Here is a 20956-nt window from a genome sequence, read left to right on the forward strand (position 1 = left end):
TCTATAAAGCAAGACACTTTCTTGGAGAAATTCTACTTGGCAGGACGAAGGCGGACTCTTTTAAAATGGCTTTCTTCGTTTTTATCAGGATGTATGAATCAGATTATGATGGGGAAAAGTCCTTTACCTGGAGGTTGGACCACTTCCCTCCTCGTGCATCTTCATGTATATGTAGCCATGTCCTGAACTTCACTTCATGCATCTGGTCCTCAAGATGTCAGGTCTGCATAAATTAGGCTGTAAGGTGGCAGCTGCCTCTGTGGTACCACCATGATAACAGAGCCACTCTTTTACAGTGTTTCACTTCAGTGTGAGCTATAATTAATTTAGGGTAGACCTGAAGACTCTTATTTCCGAAATTCCTTTGAATCATAAAAATCATTTCCTATTTTAGACTATTATATGAATTTTGCATGGTTTATTAATACTTTTGTTGACTGTAATTCTTGGTTTGGTAAACCATCTTCTTGACTGTAATCCGCATAGAACTTCGATGAGGTATTTGCGGAATATCTGTCCCTGTTAGACTACTGCAATGCGGTTTATGAGGAATGCAGAGGTTACATAATCAAAAAGCTCCAAACGGCCCAAAATACCTCAGCCCGCCTGATCTGTGGTGCATTCAGATACGACCATGCAATATCTGCACTGGCTACCAATAAAAGCGAAAGTGGTCTTCAAAATTCGTACCTTCGCATGTCAGATCATACACGGCACTGCACCAAGCTACATGACGTTACTAATAGAACTACCACAACCAAACCTCAAGGAGAAGCTGAGAGACCACCTCATGGTCCACTTTCCCAGCTACAAAGGGGTGATCTACAAATCTGCCTACACTGCAGGCTTTTCATACAACGTGGCCAGGTGCTAGAACGCATTACCCAAAGACACACGACACTGCTTACGACAGCTTTCGTAAAAAACTGAAAACATTTCTATATAAGAAATTCCTGAGGATAGAGGCAACATAAACTCCAAGATGAAAGACATCCCGACAAGCTATACCTGACTATCCAGCTTATTTTTGAAAGAGATCGCCGGCCATCTTCCGACACAAATCGGGAGATGGCCAGCCTGAACCCGGCCAAATCGGTATAATCAAAAGCCGATTTTGGCCGGCGCTAACTGCTTTCTGTTGCGGAGCCAGCGAAAGTTCAAGGGGGCGTTTCGGTAGGGTACAGAAGGCAGGACAGGGGCGGGATGTGGGTGTGGTTACGAGATGGCCGGCTTCGCCCGATAATGGAAAAAATATGGCCGACTCTGATGAGCATTTTGCCGGCTTCACTTGGTCCATTTATTTTTATGACCAAGCCTCAAAAAAGTGCCCCAATTGACCAGATGCCCACCGGAGGGAATCGGGGATCACCTCCCCTTACTCCTCCAGTGGTCACTAACCCTTCCCACTCAAAAAAAAATATATTTTTACACATTTTTTTACCAGCCTCTATGCCAGCCTCAAACGTCATACCAGCTCCCTGACAGCAGTATGCAGGTACCTGGAGCAGTTTTTTTGTCAGTGCAGTGCACTTCAGGCAGTTGGACCCAGGCACCCCCCCCCCCCTACCTGTTACACTTGTGGTGGTAAATGGGAGCCCTCCAAACCCCCCCAAAACCCACTGTACCCACATGTAGGTGCCCCCCTTCACCCCTTAGGGCTATGGTAGTGGTCTAGAGTTGTGGGGAGTGGGTTTTGGGGGGGATTTGGGGGGCTCAGCACCCAAGGGAAGGGAGCTATGCACCTAGGAGCAATTTTTTATTTATTTTTAGAAGTGCCCCCTAGGGTGTCCGGTTGGTGTCTAGGCATGTGAGGGGGACCAGTGCACTAGAAATGCTGGCTCCTCCCACGACCAAATACCTTGCATTTCGCTGGGTTGGAGATGGCCGGGCCTGGTTTCCATTATGGCCAAAAACCGAAGCTGGCCATCTCTAAACCCAGCGATCTCAACATTTGACCTAAATGTTGAGATTTAGCCGGCTGGCCATCTTTTTCGAAAATACATTTGGCTCTGCCCATTTACAGAGCCAGCCACAGAGATGGCCGGTGCCGTTCCATTATGCCCCTCCATGTTGCCTAGGCGTCTAGCGTTCATCATACGGGAGCTGCTCACCACCTCTACCCCCACCCCTCTGTTACCTCTATCTTTCTGCTCTCCCTACCATATAACCATGCCCTGTAATTGTTCAAATACTTAAATTATGTAGGCCACACAGAACTGGGTCCGTGACTCGGATGAGTGTGGGGTATAAATCCAATAACATAAAGAATTGTTATGTTATGAGAAAATCTCTAATTAATGCCGTCTGTGGTTTGCTACGTTCCCAGACTGTTGAACTGGTAAAGGCTCCATCAATGTCCAAGATTCATCTGTCTGGGCTGAACTCTAAAATGTTTTCAGAAGCAGCTGCCAAGACGTTTGACTTGACTTGAAAAGGATTATTTACGTTTCAGGAAGATATTTGTCTGATAAATGATTGATTAGGGAGGAATGTAAATGTGAATAATGCATTGGTTCTATGTAAATAAATAGTTACAATTAATTGAGTATTTGAAGAGACAGTTTGGCATTTTAACAGTAACGTGTTTATTATTCATTTCATTTTTCATTGCTGTATTTCTCTCATTTTTACTTTATTTGTAATTTATTTTCTGCACTGCACTGAGTACTTTTCTATAATCCGTGATATGTAAGAATGTATTTAATGCTAAATAATGTAAACACTGTACAAAGAGTGAATCCATGCAGTGACTCAGATCAGTGTAAATTAGGTTTTGCCTTTCGCCTCCATGATTCATATCATGTTCACAATTGAACCCCGGTGACTGGGGAAAAAAGAATCAGAACTACATTTTACCATCTCACTTTGTTGTTTAAATAAAGAGTCAAGCAACACTTGCAGCTTGCTTACTTCAGGGATGGAGTTTGTCAGAAGCCCCCAAGCCTGAGGAGAGAATTGAGCAGGATGGACCTCGTTGCAGTGTTCAGGGCTGATGTCTTTCTATTTCTGAAGAGATGGGAATGCCAATCCCACAGGAAATCCTTCTGATTAACAGAGAACTGGTAAAAACGTGGAGCTTGGAAGTTCTCATCAGACCACAAACGTTTAACAAGCTGGAGTTTTGGTTCTAATTATAAATCCCCTTTGTGGTTGACTTTTCAAAAATATTTTTAAATGATGCAGAAAAAGCTAAATGTGCTGTCATGCTAAAACAGTTCTGTACACTCACAAAAGGTCACATCTAAGCTGAAAAATATTCACTATGCTGCCAATGGCATTTAAAAATCCACTTACACTGCATTCGTTCCCATTGGAATATTTGCCAAATTTATCCTCCCTCCTGAACCCACCAAGTCATTCGTTAGCTGTGAACACTTCAAAACTCTGACCCCCCCCCCCCCCTCCTTCCCCACCACCATCAAGAGCCAAACTCCACACCAAGGATTCACCTGTCTCTGGTCATTCCCAAATTTCAAATTGGTGAATGTTATTATAACCCACTTTGGGTTGAATTTGTTCAAGGGATGTGGTTTATAAATATAACATCAAAAGGTGCAACGCACACAGCGATCCAGCATGATCTGAACTCTGTTCCCTTACATGAAGCCAAAAGGAGATTTATTGCTGTGCTCTGGGACTTCGTATACCACCTTTCTGTGGTTACAAAGCAGTTTACATGTTATATACAGGTATTTATTTTGTAGGTGGGGCAATGGAGGGTTGGGTGACTTCCCCATAGTCACATGGAGCTGCAGTGGGAATTGAACCCAGTTCCCAAGTCTGCTGCACTAACCACTAGGCTACTCCTCAACTAGCAACATTCCATGTAGAATCTCAAATAGTAGCAACAGAAACTCAAAGAAGAGCCACAATAAACTCAAAGGCCAAGACGACAGACACTTAATAAAAATCAACCCATTCCCGAACCCAGCTGAGCCTTACCGAACAATACAAATAGGCTACGTAAATGCCAGATCCGCAGTTAACAAAACCACGACAATAACCGACTGGCTCACAACAGATAATCTCGATGTTCTACTTATAAGCGAAACCTGGATTCATGATCTTAAAGATTCCATAATCCTAGAGCTATGTCCACCAGGATACAAGATCTCCCACTGGACAAGGAACAGAAAAAGAGGCGGAGGCATAGCTTTAATCTACAGATCCCAATTCACAGTCACTACAACAGCCGAATCCATACTTTCCTTACTCGAAATTGCCTCAGTCAGAATCAACCACCCAACCCTACAAGACCACCTAAACCTTATCCTGTTCTACAGACCACCAGGCAATTGGCAAGACTGCCAAACACACCTAGTACATAAGTACATAAGTAATGCCATACTGGGAAAAGACCAAGGGTCCATCGAGCCCAGCATCCTGTCCACGACAGCGGCCAATCCAGGCCAAGGGCACCTGGCAAGCTTCCCAAACGTACAAACATTCTATACATGTTATTCCTGGAATTTTGGAGTTTTCCAAGTCCGTTTAGTAGCGGTTTATGGACTTGTCCTTTAGGAAACCGTCCAACCCCTTTTTAAACTCTGCTAAGCTAACTGCCTTCACCACTTTCTCCGGCAACGAATTCCAGAGTTTAATTACACGTTGGGTGAAGAAACATTTTCTCCAATTTGTTTTAAATTTACTACACTGTAGTTTCATCGCATGCCCCCTAGTCCTAGTATTTTTGGAAAGCGTGAACAGACGCTTCACATCCACCTGTTCCACTCCACTCATTATTTTATATACCTCTATCATGTCTCCCCTTAGCCGTCTCTTCTCCAAGCTGTATAGCCCTAGCCTCCTTAGTCTTTCTTCATGGATTTCATATCGAACACTTGTGTTTCCTCTCAAAACCTCCTCATTGCAGGTGACATTAATCTCCACCTTGAAGATACTAACCTAACAAACGTGTGTGAATGCAAAGATTTCCTCCAACTATGGGACTTCCTATGGCCAAACACAATCCCCACCCACATCAAAGGACACACACTAGACTTAATCACATACAAATTCTCACATGAACTAAATATCACAGTAACAGATACAAAATGGACAAGCATACCCTGGTCTGATCATTACATGGCGAACAAAACATTCACAACATAAACAAGAGCAAACCACCTACACCACTAGAGGCAGATTAGACCCACTGCTATTCTGGCAACAAGTCTATGATAACGAATGGACAACAACAACAGACTCACCCCAATTTCTCCATGATTGGGACAACAGATGCAGAATCATATTAGACAACATAGCACCACTTCAAACCAGAACCTCACACAGAAAAAAATCAATACCATGGTTTACTGAAGAACTCAAAGAACTAAAGACAAAAGTCAGAAGACTTGAACGGGCATGGAACAAGAAAAAAGACGACCCAACACTCAATGCCTGGAAACAACTACATAGAAAATACAAATACGCTATCAGACAGACTAAAAGAACATATTATAAAACTAAAATCGGTCCAGACTACAACTTGTAAACAACCTACTAAATACCATGCCAGTTACCTTCAACAACACAGACACCCCATCAGCAAACAACCTAGCCAACTACTTCAAAGAGAAAATCATAAAACTACATGCTACTATACCCAGCAACACAATCGATTATGCTAACCTCCTTGAGTGCCTAGACCCAATACATGGGGAATACCCAGCAGACCGATCATGGACCAACTTTGATGCGCTATCAACCGAAAATATCTCCCAATTACGCAAAAGATACGCCAAATTGCACTGCAAACTAGACATCTGTCCTAGCAACCTGATAAGAAGCGCCCCCAACAATTTATAACAGACCTCACGAAACATTTGAATTACATGCTACAAAATGGTCTTTTCCCAAAGGATAAAGGAAATATTCTACTTACTCCACTACCTAAAGACGCGAATAAAAGCACAAATGACCTAACCAACTACCGCCCAGTAGCATGTATCCCGTTAATAACCAAACTCATGGAAGGTGCAGTGACGAAACAACTCACAAACTACCTAAATAAATATTCAATCTTACACGAATCTCAATCAGGATTTCGAGTGAACTACAGCACAGAAACAGTACTAGTTACCCCAATGAACAAATTTAAACAAACAATTGCAACTGGCAATAACATACTTCTTCTACAATTTGATATGTCCAGTGCCTTCGACATGGTCAACCATGGAATACTACTACATATCCTGGAATACTTTGGAGTTGGAGGTAATGTTTGCCATTGTAAGATCACTCACCACCCCTCTTTCTTCAGTAGATGCCCAATCTTCATCTCCTTATGCCCAGGCTCTAGCTGACTTCTTTTCAGATAAAATCCCAAACCTACAAGACTTATTTCCTGCTAACTCTTAGCAACCCATCTCTCTGCCCCTTTCTTCTTCTCCTAGTACTCTGTCCGAGACTCTGTTTTTAACATACTATCTCTCCGAGCAACCATTGACACACTATAGCCTATGAAGCCAACCACAGCCCCACATGATCCTATCCCATCCACCATCCTGAAACACCATGCTACCATTCTAGGCTCCTATATTCACTGTATGGTCACAACCAGTCTTTCTCAAGCCCAGGAATCCAGTACCTGGAAAAGTGCTATTCTATGACCCAAAGTAAAAGATGCTAGTAAGCCATCCATATCCTGTTCCAATTATCGACCAATTTCTAATCTACCTTTTATCGCCACATTGTCTAAACACATCATGTGTCAGCTCTCTGCTTTCATTGACAAAACTAATGTTCTTTATCCTAACCCGACTGGTTTTAGACAACACTATAGTACAGAGACCTCCCTTTTAGAAGTGACCGCATTCATACGCTATCACTTGGATCAATCTAATTCTGTGCTTCTTTATTCACTTGATCTTTCAGCTGCATTTGATCTTGTGGATCAAACTATTCTACTCCAACAACTTCATTGTTTTGGTACTACAGGTCAGTTCTTAAGATTGGTTTAGTTCATACCTAGCATCCAGGAAATACCAGGTGTATCACCAGGACATGTTTTCTAGGTCCCACTCTCTTAACTGTGGAGACTCACAAGGCTCCATACTCGCCCCAACTTTATTCAACATCTTCATGGCACCTTTCTTAACATTTGCAGTCCATAGGTCTAAAAGGCTGATATCCAAATACCGACACCACTAGATCCAACCAATTCCCAGGAAATCAGTTCTCTCAATGACAAATTCTTGCAGGTAACAACCTGGCTCAATGACAACAAACTGAAACTCAACCCTGAAAAATCAAAGGCTCTTTTATTTTCAGAATCACCTAATAGGACATTCTCCACACCACTTTTACTTTGTGGCATACAGATCCTTCTTGTCTCTTCGTTATAACTGCTTGGAATCCTCCTTGACCACTCTCTGAACTTCAGGCCACAATTCTCCTCTCTGATCTGGTGCTGCTTTTTTAAACTTCACATGATTCGCTCTGTCAGCTTACGTCTTCATCCATCAGCCCTCAACATATTAGTTCACTTTCTGGTCCTCTCACAGCTGGACTACTGTAACTCGCTATACAAGGGATTACAGCAAAAAGATCTGCATCGCATGCAGTTGATCCAAAACACCTCCATTGATTGATCACAGGCTCGAAAAAATTCAACCATGCTACTCCATGTCTCAAGGATGCACACTGGCTACTGGTCACACACAGGATCACCGACAAAATTCTTCTACTGGTCTTCAAAATTAAACATTAACTTTCTGGCATGGATGCTGACTCCATATGTTCCCCAACTTATCCTTCATTCGTCCTAGCAATGACATTACACGTGATTCCATTTTTTCAGTTGTGGGCCCCACCCTATGGAAGGCCCTGCCCCTCTATCTTAGATCACAGACCGTTTTGACTAAGTTCGAAACAGACCTCAAAACTTCCTCTTTGAAGATGTCTTTCTTTCTAACATGCTAGGACTGTCCTTGGGGTGGGGCCTGCTGGTCAGTTCAGACTTATTTACCCTTCCCCTTCTCTATCACCTGCTAGTACCCTTCTTTGTATCAAACAATGGAGTTCCATTTCCCCCTTCCCTACGCTATTCTCCCCCTCTATCTTATCTTTATTTTAGTAACAAAGCCACATAAATATATTTGTTTTGATGTGCAGGATAGCAAATCTTTAATAAACCTGAAACTAGAGTTGCCCCCAGTTTATCATGGCGGTGGAAAAACAAGTGCCAACTCTACTAAAGGAAAGGATAGTGAAGTATCTACAGTGGTGGAAATAAGTATTTGATCCCTTGCTGATTTTGTAAGTTTGCCCACTGACAAAGACATGAGCAGCCCATAATTGAAGGGTAGGTTATTGGTAACAGTGAGAGATAGCACATCACAAATTAAATCCGGAAAATCACATTGTGGAAGTATATGAATTTATTTGCATTCTGCAGAGGGAAATAAGTATTTGATCCCCCACCAACCAGTAAGAGATCTGGTCCCTACAGACCAGGTAGATGCTCCAAATCAACTCGTTACCTGCATGACAGACAGCTGTCGGCAATGGTCACCTGTATGAAAGACACCTGTCCACAGACTCAGTGAATCAGTCAGACTCTAACCTCTACAAAATGGCCAAGAGCAAGGAGCTGTCTAAGGATGTCAGGGACAAGATCATACACCTGCACAAGGCTGGAATGGGCTACAAAACCATCAGTAAGATGCTGGGCGAGAAGGAGACAACTGTTGGTGCCATAGTAAGAAAATGGAAGAAGTACAAAATGACTGTCAATCGACAAAGATCTGGGGCTCCACGCAAAATCTCACCTCGTGGGGTATCCTTGATCATGAGGAAGGTTAGAAATCAGCCTACAACTACAAGGGGGGAACTTGTCAATGATCTCAAGGCAGCTGGGACCACTGTCACCACGAAAACCATTGGTAACACATTACGACATAACGGATTGCAATCCTGCAGTGCCCGCAAGGTCCCCCTGCTCCGGAAGGCACATGTGACGGCTCGTCTGAAGTTTGCCAGTGAACACCTGGATGATGCCGAGAGTGATTGGGAGAAGGTGCTGTGGTCAGATGAGACAAAATTGAGCTCTTTGGCATGAACTCAACTCGCCGTGTTTGGAGGAAGAGAAATGCTGCCTATGACCCAAAGAACACCGTCCCCACTGTCAAGCATGGAGGTGGAAATGTTATGTTTTGGGGGTGTTTCTCTGCTAAGGGCACAGGACTACTTCACCGCATCAATGGGAGAATGGATGGGGCCATGTACCGTACAATTCTGAGTGACAACCTCCTTCCCTCCGCCAGGGCCTTAAAAATGGGTCGTGGCTGGGTCTTCCAGCACGACAATGACCCAAAACATACAGCCAAGGCAACAAAGGAGTGGCTCAGGAAGAAGCACATTAGGGTCATGGAGTGGCCTAGCCAGTCACCAGACCTTAATCCCATTGAAAACTTATGGAGGGAGCTGAAGCTGCGAGTTGCCAAGCGACAGCCCAGAACTCTTAATGATTTAGAGATGATCTGCAAAGAGGAGTGGACCAAAATTCCTCCTGACATGTGTGCAAACCTCATCATCAACTACAGAAGACGTCTGACCGCTGTGCTTGCCAACAAGGGTTTTGCCACCAAGTATTAGGTCTTGTTTGCCAGAGGGATTAAATACTTATTTCCCTCTGCAGAATGCAAATAAATTCATATACTTTCCACAATGTGATTTTCCGGATTTAATTTGTGATGTGCTATCTCTCACTGTTACCAATAACCTACCCTTCAATTATGGGCTGCTCATGTCTTTGTCAGTGGGCAAACTTACAAAATCAGCAAGGGATCAAATACTTATTTCCACCACTGTATACTCCAGGGAGCTGCAGAGTCCAAGGCAGCACTGTTCTAGGAAAAGTATATTGTATCAAAATAGTCTGATTGACTTGATTGGATAACTAAAAGAATTAGATCAAGTATCTGAAACGGATATGGTTTACTTGCATTTCATCAAAGTTTTAGGTGAGGGAGAAGGGAACGTGCATCCATTTCCCATAGTTCATTTCCAGGGATGAACATTGACTCTTCCAGGTCTATTTAACTAACAATTTTTATGGACTTTTCCTCCAGTAACTTGTCCAATCCTCTTTTGAATCCTATGTTGGCTGCCTTGACCACATTCTCCAGCCACCGATTACACAGCTTAATTATAAGCTGCTTGAAAAAAAATTATCTTGGATTTGTTTTCAATCTGCTGGTCATTAATTTCATGGACTATCCTCTTGTTTTTCTGTTGTTTGACAGGTTATGCAACTGTTCCCTATTAAACATACATACAAATTATGAGTGGGAAGCAGTGGTGTAGCTAGGACTGAATGTGCCCTGGGCAGAAAAATTGAGACGGGCCCCCTTTAACATTGCTCCCAAGGTAGTGAGGACCAAAGGAGAGGGGAGACAGATGAAACACATTTCCCAAAGCTGACATATTACAATCAATAAATTCAGAAAAAAAACCTTTCTTCTACCTTTGATTTCTGAGCATTGCTTTGGTCCTGGTGTTTCTCTTGTGCTTTCCTCTGTTTTTCTTCATGGTCTCTTGTCCTTTTCACATTTCTTCCCTCCATGTCCAGTATTTATTTTTTGTGTGACTTGCCCAGTGCTTCCCCCGTGTCCCTAGCTTCCCCCATGTTCAGTATCTCTTCCATCATAACCTTCTGTGTCCTTATCCCCTCCTTGTGTCCTGTATTGCTCCTCTGTGTCCCTGTCCCTCCCTATGCCCAGCTTCTCTCTTCCCTTCATCCTGCACCCCTCCCCATGACCCTCATGGTCTGACATCTCTCTCACGCCCTTTGTTGATCCACCATGTCTCCGCTGGTCCAGTCTCTCTCTCTCTCTCTGCTCACTCCTGCAGTCCAGCATCTGCCCCCTCTCTTTTACCCTTTGCTCCAGTCTGCCTCTCAAGCCCAGCATCTCTCCGCTCTGCTCCACCCCTACCTCACCAGCCAGTTCAGCATCTCTCCATCCTCGTCACCCCTTCCATGCCTGGGTCCAGCATATTTCCCTTCATGTCCCCCTCCCCTCCCTCCTGCAGCCACCTGGGTCCAGCATAGCTCCAGCACCCCCCACCCGGGTCCTCCATAAGCAGCAGTGACAGCACTGAAACCTACCTCTCTGATGCAACTTCCTGTAGGCGGGACATGCACAGGAAGGGCCCTGCCAGCCAGAGAGACAAGTTTCAGTGCTCTCTCTGAAACGTGTAGAGGACCAGCAGTGGAAGGAGCTGGAACGATGCCAGACCCAGGGGAGGTGGGGGAGAGCTGGTGCAATGTTGGATCTAGGCAGGGGAGGTGCAACCTCAGGTGGCCCCTACCATTGGGCTTGCTCAATGGTAGCGATGCCCCTGATGGGAGGAACAGTTAATCATATGTCCCTCCCACTCATCTTTTCTCAAAACCAAGGCCAGATTAAGACATAGGCAACCTAGACATATGCCAATAGCCCAAAGTTTAGGGGCCCTGTCAGATATGAGCAGGACTCAGTAGACTAGGATTGTCAACTGTCTGAATTTTTCAGGATTCTACAGATTTGTAAATTCAAAGCTGCTTTAATATGGCTTTTCACATACAGCGCAATGCCATCTTTCTTTCCTGAATAGATTCTAGCTCTGTATAGTCGCAGCCGTTCATGGGAGTCGTTGATCGTGTCTCCGTAATAGCAACATCTAAGTCTTGCCTCTCTCAGCTTCTGCTCTTTGTTGCTTGGGCTGGGAGAATTCACGCTCATTGCTTTTCAGCTATAGATTATTGACTCTCTCGTCTTCTGTACAGTTTTTTGAGTAGTTGCTAGGCTGCATTTTAATATTATCTTCCCTACTTTTCTCATGCTTTTGCTAGGGGTTAACTTCCTGAACTCACACCCTCTAGTTCAAATGCCTTTAAACATATTTTCTAAATTTCTCACCAAGGATTGTCTTTCCTGCCACTGTGAGACAGTGGCATAGCCACAGGTGGGCCAGGGCCCACCCACTTAGGGCTCAGGCCCACCCAACAGTAGCACATGTTTAGCGGTAGCTGATGAAGATCCCAAGCTCTGTCAGCTGAAGACTTTCCCCTGATAGTAACAAAATTCTACTCTCCACAATACTGGCACCTGCGCATGCTCAGTTTTCAGCGCATGCCTGCTGCAGACTGCCAAGGTGCAATTTTCCTGCCGGCTGAGATATTTTTTTGGTGGTGATGGTGAGAGGGAGGGGGGAGGAACATTTGGTGCCCACCCACTTCTTAACTAGGCCCACCCAAAATCTGTTGTCTGGCTATGCCCCTGCTGTGAGATGCAGCCCATCCTCACAGTATAGGCTTTCGGTTTTCCATATATTGCCCCATCCTCCAACGTATCTGAAACCATCTTGTTGACATCAGGTTTTGAGCCACGTATTGAACTTCTCTGTAGTCTTTCCTCTCTCTTTACATAGATAGGTAGTACTTCAGATAAAAATACAGTCCAAAGCAAAACCTTTATCCCTCCCCTAGCTTCTGGAAAACTCTTTGCACTACAGCTGTGCTGGTTTGGGGCAGGTGGTTTACAATCTCAGAATCTTTACTCCCTTTTCTGATCACATTCAGTATGTGGTTGACATTCCCGGTAGCAGAGGATACTGGAAGGCAATTCACTTTCTATGTTTCCAAGTTAATGCCTTTGATAATGGAATCCCCTAGACGCGGGAACTTTCTGTTCTCGGCTGTTTTGTCAGTGCTTTGTGGTGTCTTTTACACTGAGTCACCTTTTTGGTCTACGGCTTCCACATCAGTTCTTATTATTCAGCATCATAATGCCCCAGTGAAATAAAAATTCTGCAGGGGAAAGAACTGGGAGGGTGGATGCCTCCACGTCTACCTGAGCCTACTTTATCACATTTATTCATGGGGTGTTAGCCTACAAATTGTCTCAGGGTGAAAATTAATCATATCTTTTCTGATGCAGTTAATGTTCTGAGAATAGCACGTGTGACGTGTTTTACACGCTACATTACTCTTTTAGCATAGAAGGAACAGGGTTTTTTTTGCATGTGTATGTGACAGAATTTATTACTATTTTCCTCATATTGAGTCTACCCTTTATATGTATGAGAAATGCCACAGGAAACCAGCAGGTGTGCTGATTTTTCCATGGTATTTGCTGATAGGGCACAGTATTTCCAGCTTAGCAAATTCATCCCTTAGATTGTAAGTCCTCTGGGCAGGGAAATAGCTTCTGTACCCGACTGTAACTCAACTTCAGCTCAGAGTTGAAAGGCAAATAATTACATTCAAAATCCCAAACTAAAGAAAGGATGCCCTGGTCCATTGTTACACAGAGTAATGGATACATGCAAGTTAGAGTAACAGCACTGCACACAGTTACACAAACACACCTGCACAGGTAGAACAACAGCATTCTCACACTGCTACACAGAGTAATAGGAGCATGCATGAGTAACAGAACTCACGCACACCATTTCACAGAGTAATGGGGACTTGGGCACGGTTAGAACAACAGTATTCCTACAGACGATCACAAAGTAGCAGAAAAATGCAAAGTCAGAATAACAATCATAAACACTGCTAAACACAGTAAGGGACACCACACACAGTTGCATTCTCACACTGTTACACAGTATACATGCACAGACACAGAATAACACCAATCTATACACAGTTGCACGGAGTAATGGATACATGCACACAGAGTAATACCAGTCTTACATTATTACACAGATAGATCCATGCACCGAGCCAGAGTAACAGCATTGTCACACAGAGTAATAGATACTTGCACAGACACAAGAGTATCAGCATTCTCACGCTGTTAGAGAGTAACAGATACATGCAAAGGCACAGATAACAGCATTCTCACACTGTTACACAGACTAATATATACATACATACACACAGAGTAACACCAGTTTACACACTGTTATACAGAGCAATGGATACATGCACAAAGAGTAATACCAGTCTTACATTGATACAAAGAGAGATCCATGCACAGACACAGAGTAACAGCATTGTCACACAGAGTAATAGATACTTGCACAGACACAGAGTAACACCAGTATTACATTGTTACACAGAGAGATCCATGCACAGACACAGAGTAATAGATACTTGCACACACAGAGTAATACCAGTCTTGTATTATTACACAGATCCATGCACCAAGACAGAGTAACAGCATTGTCACACAGAGTAATAGATACTTGCACAGACACAGAGTAATACCAGACTTACATTGTTACACAGAGATCCATGCACAAAGAGTCATAGATACTTGCACACACAGAGTAATACATTATTACACAGATAGATCCATGCACAGAGACAGAGTAACAGCATTGTCACACAGAATAATAGATACTTGCACAGACACAAGAGTATCAGCATTCTCACGCTGTTAGAGAGTAACAGATACATGCAAAGGCACAGATAACAGCATTCTTACACTGTTACACAGACTAATACATACATACATACACACAGAGTAACACCAGTTTACACACTGTTATACAGAGCAATGGATACATGCACAAAGAGTAATACCAGTCTTACATTGATACAAAGAGAGATTCATGCACAGACACAGAGTAACAGCATTGTCACACAGAGTAATAGATACTTGCACAGACACAGAGTAACACCAGTATTACATTGTTACACAGAGAGATCCATGCACAGACACAGAGTAATAGATACTTGCACACACAGAGTAATACCAGTCTTATATTATTACACAGATCCATGCACCAAGACAGAGTAACAGCATTGTCACACAGAGTAATAGATACTTGCACAGACACAGAGTAATACCAGACTTACATTGTTACACAGAGATCCATGCACAGACACAGAGTAATAGATACTTGCACACACTGAGTAATACCAGACTTACACTGTTACACAGAGATCCATGTACAAAGAATAATAGATACTTGCACACACTGAGTAATACCAGTCTTACAATACACAGATACAGTGGGGGAAATAAGTATTTGATCCCTTGCTGATTTTGTAAGTTTGCCCACTGACAAAGACATGAGCAGCCCATAATTGAAGGGTAGGTTATTGGTAACAGTGAGAGATAGCACATCACAAATTAAATCCGGAAAATCACATTGTGGAAAGTATATGAATTTATTTGCATTCTGCAGAGGGAAATAAGTATTTGATCCCCCACCAACCAGTAAGAGATCTGGCCCCTACAGACCAGGTAGATGCTCCAAATCAACTCGTTACCTGCATGACAGACAGCTGTCGGCAATGGTCACCTGTATGAAAGACACCTGTCCACAGACTCAGTGAATCAGTCAGACTCTAACCTCTACAAAATGGCCAAGAGCAAGGAGCTGTCTAAGGATGTCAGGGACAAGATCATACACCTGCACAAGGCTGGAATGGGCTACAAAAACCATCAGTAAGACGCTGGGCGAGAAGGAGACAACTGTTGGTGCCATAGTAAGAAAATGGAAGAAGTACAAATGACTGTCAATCGACAAAGATCTGGGGCTCCACGCAAAATCTCACCTCGTGGGGTATCCTTGATCATGAGGAAGGTTAGAAATCAGCCTACAACTACAAGGGGGGAACTTGTCAATGATCTCAAGGCAGCTGGGACCACTGTCACCACGAAAACCATTGGTAACACATTACGACATAACGGATTGCAATCCTGCAGTGCCCGCAAGGTCCCCCTGCTCCGGAAGGCACATGTGACGGCCCGTCTGAAGTTTGCCAGTGAACACCTGGATGATGCCGAGAGTGATTGGGAGAAGGTGCTGTGGTCAGATGAGACAAAAATTGAGCTCTTTGGCATGAACTCAACTCGCCGTGTTTGGAGGAAGAGAAATGCTGCCTATGACCCAAAGAACACCGTCCCCACTGTCAAGCATGGAGGTGGAAATGTTATGTTTTGGGGGTGTTTCTCTGCTAAGGGCACAGGACTACTTCACCGCATCAATGGGAGAATGGATGGGGCCATGTACCGTACAATTCTGAGTGACAACCTCCTTCCCTCCGCCAGGGCCTTAAAAATGGGTCGTGGCTGGGTCTTCCAGCACGACAATGACCCAAAACATACAGCCAAGGCAACAAAGGAGTGGCTCAGGAAGAAGCACATTAGGGTCATGGAGTGGCCTAGCCAGTCACCAGACCTTAATCCCATTGAAAACTTATGGAGGGAGCTGAAGCTGCGAGTTGCCAAGCGACAGCCCAGAACTCTTAATGATTTAGAGATGATCTGCAAAGAGGAGTGGACCAAAATTCCTCCTGACATGTGTGCAAACCTCATCATCAACTACAGAAGACGTCTGACCGCTGTGCTTGCCAACAAGGGTTTTGCCACCAAGTATTAGGTCTTGTTTGCCAGAGGGATTAAATACTTATTTCCCTCTGCAGAATGCAAATAAATTCATATACTTTCCACAATGTGATTTTCCGGATTTAATTTGTGATGTGCTATCTCTCACTGTTACCAATAACCTACCCTTCAATTATGGGCTGCTCATGTCTTTGTCAGTGGGCAAACTTACAAAATCAGCAAGGGATCAAATACTTATTTCCCCCACTGTACATCCATGCACCGAGACAGAGTAACAGCATTGTCACACAGAGTAATAGATACTTGCACAGACACAAGAGTATCAGCATTCTCACGCTGTTAGAGAGTAACAGATACATGCAAAGGCACAGATAACAGCATTCTCACACTGTTACACGAGTAACACCATTCTCACAGTGTTACACAGAGTAAGGATTAGGTTAAACAGATGACTTTGGTTCATCACGGACAAAGCCAAGCCTCAGTTTTCCTAAGAGGAAAAGATATGCATCTGATATACTAGTAATGATACACAAATAGTAATATAGGGAGCAAAAGCTCGTTTAGTGTTACAGTTAGTAACACACAGAGTAATTAATGACTCTCACAGTGCTCTTTAGTAAACAGTGTGTCCTGTTTATTAGTGACAGGTTGTATCCCAGAATTCTTCTCATTCACTGATGGATGACCAGAGGGATTTCTCAACAGTCTTGAGCCTCGGTAGTGCTGCAGCCTGCGCAGGAGTGCAGGGAGGGAAACATCTTTGAAATGTCCAGCCACAATACAAGTTAGTGTGTTACCTCCGGAGGTGGGGAGTGCAGAGGAAATGGGTGGGGAGTGACATGGTAAGATGATGCAGTGGGTAGAGCCTGCAGGGAGGGGACGGAGCCAGGGGGACTTTCACAGGTTGTTGAGTTCCAGAAGAGTCTGATCCAGGGTTTGATGGATTCCCACGTTTTCCTCTTTGGCACTGGCCAAGTTCTCTGTAAACACAAGGGACACACACATGCACACACACACACACACACACACACACATGCATACAAATGAGTCAGTATACAAGACAAACCTAACAGATTTGTTCTTTCCCCCTCCCACAATAATTAACTGGAATCAGAGCAGCTGAGAAATGAGCTCAGAACAGGGAAGATGGAAGAGAGACAGGGAAAGAACTCAAGGTGATGAAACCCAGCTATACCCAGATAAATTACTTATAGTCAGGTCCTCAGGTTGTTCCCCGAGAGGTGTTTCAGATGTGTTCAGCAGTAGTAAATGCACAACACTGCAAGCCGATTGGAGGAATACACTTATATACACACACTCGAACCAGGATCAAGGATTGGAAGGGGAAAAAAAATTCCTCTGCACAGTGCAAGGAAAGGTTTGACACTATGTATGTGCATCATTAATCCCTAGGAAATTCAGGGCTTCCAGAGATCACTGTGGATATGGTCCTATCAGGTTTGGGAATGGCAGGATGGGGTCTGGGGTCCTAGAAATTTCTGTAAATATATTCACACCAAATTTAGAAAATCCAGGAGCTCTCTGTGGGTTATGGTCCTGTAGGTTTGGGGAGACTGAAAGCGCTATAATTACCATATACACAAGGTAATCTCCAGGTCACAAGGAGATGAATCTTTTTTGGCTATTAAGGGAGCAAATGAGACACACAGACAAAAGGAAGTGAATTTCACAGACAGACTGACCCTCAGGTATATTAGAGAGAGGATGAGACCCAAAGACATTGGGAGGGGCAAACAGGAAAGGACTCAGACCCAGCGATAATGGGAGGAGCTGAGTCCCAGAGAGTGAGAGGGGGTCTCAAAGAGGCTCTCAGGGGTAAGCCAAATCTTGAGATATGCAGAAGGGTTTTTGAGTCCAACACAAGGCTAGGGAGTACCATGGAACATCTGAGTCCCAAAAAATAAAAGGAGGTGACATGGAGGATCTGAATCACATGGGAGTGGCATGAAGTCTGTGGAATGGGAAGGAGTGGCATGGAGGTCTGAATCCCTTGGAGTGGGAAGGAGTGACATGAAGAGTTTGTGTTCCATAGAATGGGAAGGAGTGTCACGGAGATTTGAGTCCATGAATAGGAGGCAGTGGCATAGAGGGTTGGAGCAATGTGGAATGGGAAGGAATGGTATGGAGGATCTGCATCCCTTGGAGTGGGATGGAGTGACATGGAAGGTCTGAGTGCCATCATGAGAAAGAGAGACAGAGGTCTACATCCATTGGAGGTGAGGGGATGATATGTGTTTTTTGCAGTGGGAAGGAGTGGCATGGAGGAAGTAGAATCAGGAGTAATTAAGAAAATTCTTCTTTATGGAAAGGGTGGCAAGCACATAGGATCACTAAGGGAGAGAAAGGGATAGTAGAGGTTATGGATGAGTGGACTAGATAAGCTGTATGGTCTCTATCTTCCATTATTTTCTGTTTCTATATTTAGGGGCTCAGCCCTGAAAAAAGGAGGGGGTGGCATGGAGAGTCTGTGGAATGGGAATGAGTGGTCTGGAGTGTCTTCATCCCTTAGAGTGAGGGGGGGTGATATGGAGGATCCCTTCTCCCTGATTCTTCAGCTTCTATCTCCTGAGAAGTGACCCAGGGGACAGCTGAGCAGATCAGATATTCTGAAAGGGGATCTGTACCAAGAGACCGGACCATGGTTCCAAAGCTCAGTCGTTAAGCTCGTTAAGGATGACTCGTAGTTCATTAGTGAGGACACGGTTTTTGTCCGTCGCCTGCTGGAAGCGCTCTAGAGAAAACCGCAGCCATCCAAGCAGCCAGTGAGGAGAGAGCAAAAAGAGGAGAAACATTAGTGCACAGAAAAGATTAGAGAGAAAGCAGGCCCCAGCCCCAAGCCCAACCCAGAGACCCCCACCACCTCCCAGATTTCACTCCAGAAAAGCTCCTTCTCTCATGTGCACACGTCTCCAAAGTGCTGGAGCTAGAATGCTGACTGAATAAAAGGAGCTGCAAAACCATCAAAAGTGATCATTATTAGCTCATAATTATTCCCAATGTCAACCATCTTGTTTTCATAATTATGTGACAACCAGAGACTGGACAAGGAGCCCTGGGATTCTCTGAGACCCCACCCCAAATAGCCGGGTAGCCCTGAAACTCATGGTTCAGCAGAGGTGTGCTGAGATACATTTAGACCCATCTGCCAGCAGATAGACCCCCCCCCCCAAGACTTACAAACCAGCAGAGGGACCCCAAGACCCACCAACAGACGAACCCTGAGACCCACTGACCAGCTGAGGGACCAGGACAGCCACCGACCAGTGAGGAGACCCTTCTCTGGTCTGACTTCTTTGGGAACATTTTGGATAAATGCTCTTTTAGTACAGAGCAGCTGAGGAAGCGGAAAAAGGTCTGCTCTGTGAGAACTCTTTCTTTTTCTATACGTTGACGTATTTACTTTTCAACGCCTATGAATGCTTTCCTCTGCTCTGTGATCTGAAGGGGCCCATTTGAGAATGCAGAGGAGCAGTGTAAATCATCATTCTGATGGTGCAGTAAGAGGTCTGAGGCCCGGAAAACCAGACTCAAGACTTCTACAAGGCATGTGTCTCCTAAACTGTAAAAGAAAGGCTTCAGAGCTCGAAGGACATTCCCTTAACTGTTCAACCAGCTGCACTGAGAAGCCAGGTGGATTCAGCCCTTCAGCAAGGCCAGAATTGCTACTTCATTCACCCGCAAGTTACTGAGTCTACAATCCATGCTCCCTCTCTCTCCTTTGGCAGAGGGTAGACAGACTAAAGTGTTGAAGCAGCTCTGGATTTCTCAAGGATCTCAGAACACACATACTGAGCCTCTTTTTCAAAGCACTTAGACTTACAAAGTTCCAGAGGTTTGAGAATACACCTGCTTTGAAGACGAGTGCCATTGGCTCATGTCTTATTCAACTGTACATATAATATATCTAAGTTTAGCGAGCCCTCTGTACGACCCATCTTGTCTATATACTTCAGCTGCATTTGACTCCTTGTCTCCATATTAAGAGGTTTCATTGTACGGATTATATAAAGCGCCTGTCGATGTGGTTCATTGGTATTTTACTGACGTTGTGAGGATCATATATCTATGTTATATGAATGTTTTGCCATCCTATTATAACATCAATTATATTCTGCTCATTTCTGTTCTACAATTGTTTTTCAGTGCTCTTAAATGTTTATATTTCTGGCATTGTATCATGTTAGTTCTATTACTAGGATTCAATTTGCTGTTTGGATTTGGTCATTTTACTATTATGTTGTTAACAAAATTGTAATTTTCATGTCAAGCTTTGCCTACTGAGCTGTGTTGGGTGAGTCTCTTCATAGAGGTGGTTAATAAATCCCAATAAATAAATAATGCCCCTGCTCTGTCTGGCTGGTCTGCAGAGGAAGGCGGTTTCGTGTTACTGAACAGGGCTCTAGCAACGCAGACAAAACCCTCGGCCCACATCCAAAGCCTCTCCAGGAAGAGTACAAATGATGGCTCAGGGGGCTGAGTCTACTGAAGTGCCCAGGCAGGTGTACAGTAGTTGGGGGAGGGGTTTGGCTGTAGGAGGTACCAGTTTGAGGGGCCCTTTAACTAAGCTGCGGTTGGGCTAATGCATGGGTAGCGTGCCAAATCGACCGTAAACCGGGGTAGCATGGGCACAGCCTGCCTGA

General features: G+C 44.2%; 1 protein-coding gene across 4 annotated transcripts in view; it reads right to left on the reverse strand.

Annotated features, from left to right (window-relative positions):
• Nucleotides 1–16907: 16907 nt before the first annotated feature.
• TPM2 (tropomyosin 2) overlaps nucleotides 16908–20956 on the reverse strand; it is a 68664-nt gene continuing 64615 nt past the window's right edge. For 3 of the 4 annotated variants that reach the window (XM_030192764.1, XM_030192762.1, XM_030192766.1), the window contains one exon: nucleotides 17095–17275. In XM_030192764.1, the coding sequence (XP_030048624.1) occupies nucleotides 17193–17275 (83 nt within the window). In that variant the 3' untranslated portion in view covers nucleotides 17095–17192. Of the gene's footprint in view, nucleotides 17276–20956 lie in introns of all 4 variants that reach the window. The other variant, XM_030192768.1, reaches the window with a different exon arrangement.

The sequence above is a fragment of the Microcaecilia unicolor genome, chromosome 2 (genome assembly GCF_901765095.1).
Source record: "Microcaecilia unicolor chromosome 2, aMicUni1.1, whole genome shotgun sequence".
NCBI lineage: Eukaryota > Metazoa > Chordata > Amphibia > Gymnophiona > Siphonopidae > Microcaecilia > Microcaecilia unicolor.